Source organism: Chiloscyllium plagiosum, chromosome 2 (assembly GCF_004010195.1).
Source record: "Chiloscyllium plagiosum isolate BGI_BamShark_2017 chromosome 2, ASM401019v2, whole genome shotgun sequence".
Classification (NCBI taxonomy): domain Eukaryota; kingdom Metazoa; phylum Chordata; class Chondrichthyes; order Orectolobiformes; family Hemiscylliidae; genus Chiloscyllium; species Chiloscyllium plagiosum.
In genome coordinates, this window is record NC_057711.1 from 24393273 (window position 1) to 24395480 (window position 2208).

The window sequence follows — 2208 nt, forward strand, 5'->3', positions numbered from 1 at the left end:
AAGGTTAAGGACAGAGACAGAGAACAGGGATAAGTAAAACCTGAAATGTCTTTCAGATGAAAAAATCATTTTACCACCCCTCCTATAGCAACAAGTTCCTTTCTCAGTGCAATCTGTTAAAGTCATTAACTTATTGCAGCTGCTGATCTCATTTAGTTCAATATTAATAACAAAATTATATAATGCCCTCTTGTTCAGGGAGAGGTGAATGCACATATTTATAGGCTTTGAAAAGCCATGTCAATCAATAAAATAACTACCAATAAAAGCTCTGCACTGTCCATGTATGAAATTGAGAGGGAGGGGGGGGGGGGGGGGGGTGGCAAGCTTTGACAGGAAAAAAACTATCTAGTTGTTCAGATGCTTAGACACAGATGGACATTACTAACCTGGGAGTCTATAACATATGACCAATACAGATCTTGTTGTTTATGTATGATTTGAAGACTTGTTTTCTATTTGAGCTAAACAAGGGCAAGAGTTGCTGGAGTTGTTGAAAGTGGACTGTAAATACTGTGACTCATACTTATATTTTGTCCATTCTGACTGAAAACAGAACTTGTATTTTTAAATTTATGAAAGTTCAGATGAGGCACTTTTGCTGCTTCAGTAAGAGACACTTTTAACTGAAGGCAACAGCTGCGCAAAGGAATTTTGAAGAATATAAAAGAAGATGCAAGATTACGATGAAGCGACTGCGTTTCTGGGAAAATGGGGGCATTATCAAATAACTATTTTCTTTTTGCTCAGCATCGGTATAATCCCAAATGGCTATGTGGGTCTGTCTATGGTGTTTCTGGCTGATACCCCTAAGCACCACTGCCGCCTGTCTAACTCTTCAAATGTGACCTTGGAGGAAAGCTCCTTCACAAATCTGAGTTTATTGCTGCCCATGGTTGATGAGAAAGTGTACAGTAAATGCTCAAGGTTCAAAACTCAGCTTCAAGATGGTTTCAATGAAACAACACTTGAGACGGAGCCTTGTTTGGATGGCTGGGTGTATAGCAAGGACAGATACCTCTCAACCATTGTCAGTGAGGTAAGACAGGTTCATTTGTTTTTGAACATAATTGTACGTGGCTTTGGCTCCTAGCTCTATCATAAGATCCATTTTGTCCTTTTACATTTATTGATAATGATAACAAAGTTGAAAAGTTACTTTTGAGACAGTTATTCCTTTATACTGTTTATTTAGAGATTTCATTGAACATCATTTATGCTGTGTGAGAAATATGCAAGTTACATGGTATTTTACAGTATGAAAACAGGCCATTTGGTCCAAATGCTGATGCTTATGTTTGAGTAGTATGTATGCTTCAGCCCTACTACTCTATTTCACCTTATCAGCAGGGGCTATTATTCCTTTCTGCCTTGTGCCATTTCTCAAGCTTATTAAACGAGATGAATAAGATTATCTTTTGAAATATCTTCCACACTTTATTCACCAGGCATGTTGAGATGCATAGCGAGACAAAAGGACCTGGGCTGTCCTTCTTATCCAGTCAATGATAACAGACAGGCAAGCAATCACGGAGGCAATGGTCTATTCACATTCATTGCAAGAGGATTTGAGTCCAGAAGTAAGGATGTCTTACTATTTTATGCAGGGCTTCGATGAGATCACAACTGGAGTATTGTGTGCAGTTTTGATCACCCTACCTAAGAAAGGATATGCTTACCAAAACATGAGTGCAGAGGTGATTCGTCAGACTGATACCAGGGATGGCAGGACAGACTTATGAGAAGAGATTGGTTCAACTTGGCTTGTATTCATTACAGTTTGGAGGGGTGAGAGGAATCTTATTGAAAACTACACATTCGAACAGATTTGGATAGATAAGATGCAATAGACAATAGACAATAGGTGCAGGAATAGGCCATTCTACCCTTCGAGCCTGCACCACCATTCAATATGATCATGGCTGATCATCCTTTATCAGTATCCTGTTCCTGCCTTATCTCCATAACCCTTGATTTCACAATCCTTGAGAGCTCTATCCAACTCTTTCTTAAATGAATCCAGAGACTGGGCCTCCACTGCCCTCTGGGGCAGAGCATTCCACACAGCCACCACTCTCTGGGTGAACAAGTTTCTCCTCATCTCTGTCCTAAATGATCTACCCCGTATTTTTAAGCTGTGTCCTCAGGTTCGGTACTCACCCATCAGCGGAAACATGTTTCCTGCCTCCAGAATGTCCAATCCTTTAA

General features: G+C 40.0%; 1 protein-coding gene across 3 annotated transcripts in view; it reads left to right on the forward strand.

Annotated features, from left to right (window-relative positions):
* The first annotated feature begins 380 nt into the window (after window positions 1-380).
* Window positions 381-2208, forward strand: part of LOC122557630 (solute carrier family 22 member 5-like) — a 170056-nt gene continuing 168228 nt past the window's right edge. For all 3 annotated transcript variants that reach the window (XM_043705422.1, XM_043705427.1, XM_043705413.1), the window contains exon 1: window positions 381-1039. In XM_043705422.1, coding sequence (XP_043561357.1) covers window positions 674-1039 — 366 coding nt within the window. In that variant the 5' untranslated portion in view covers window positions 381-673. The remainder of the gene's footprint in view (window positions 1040-2208) is intronic.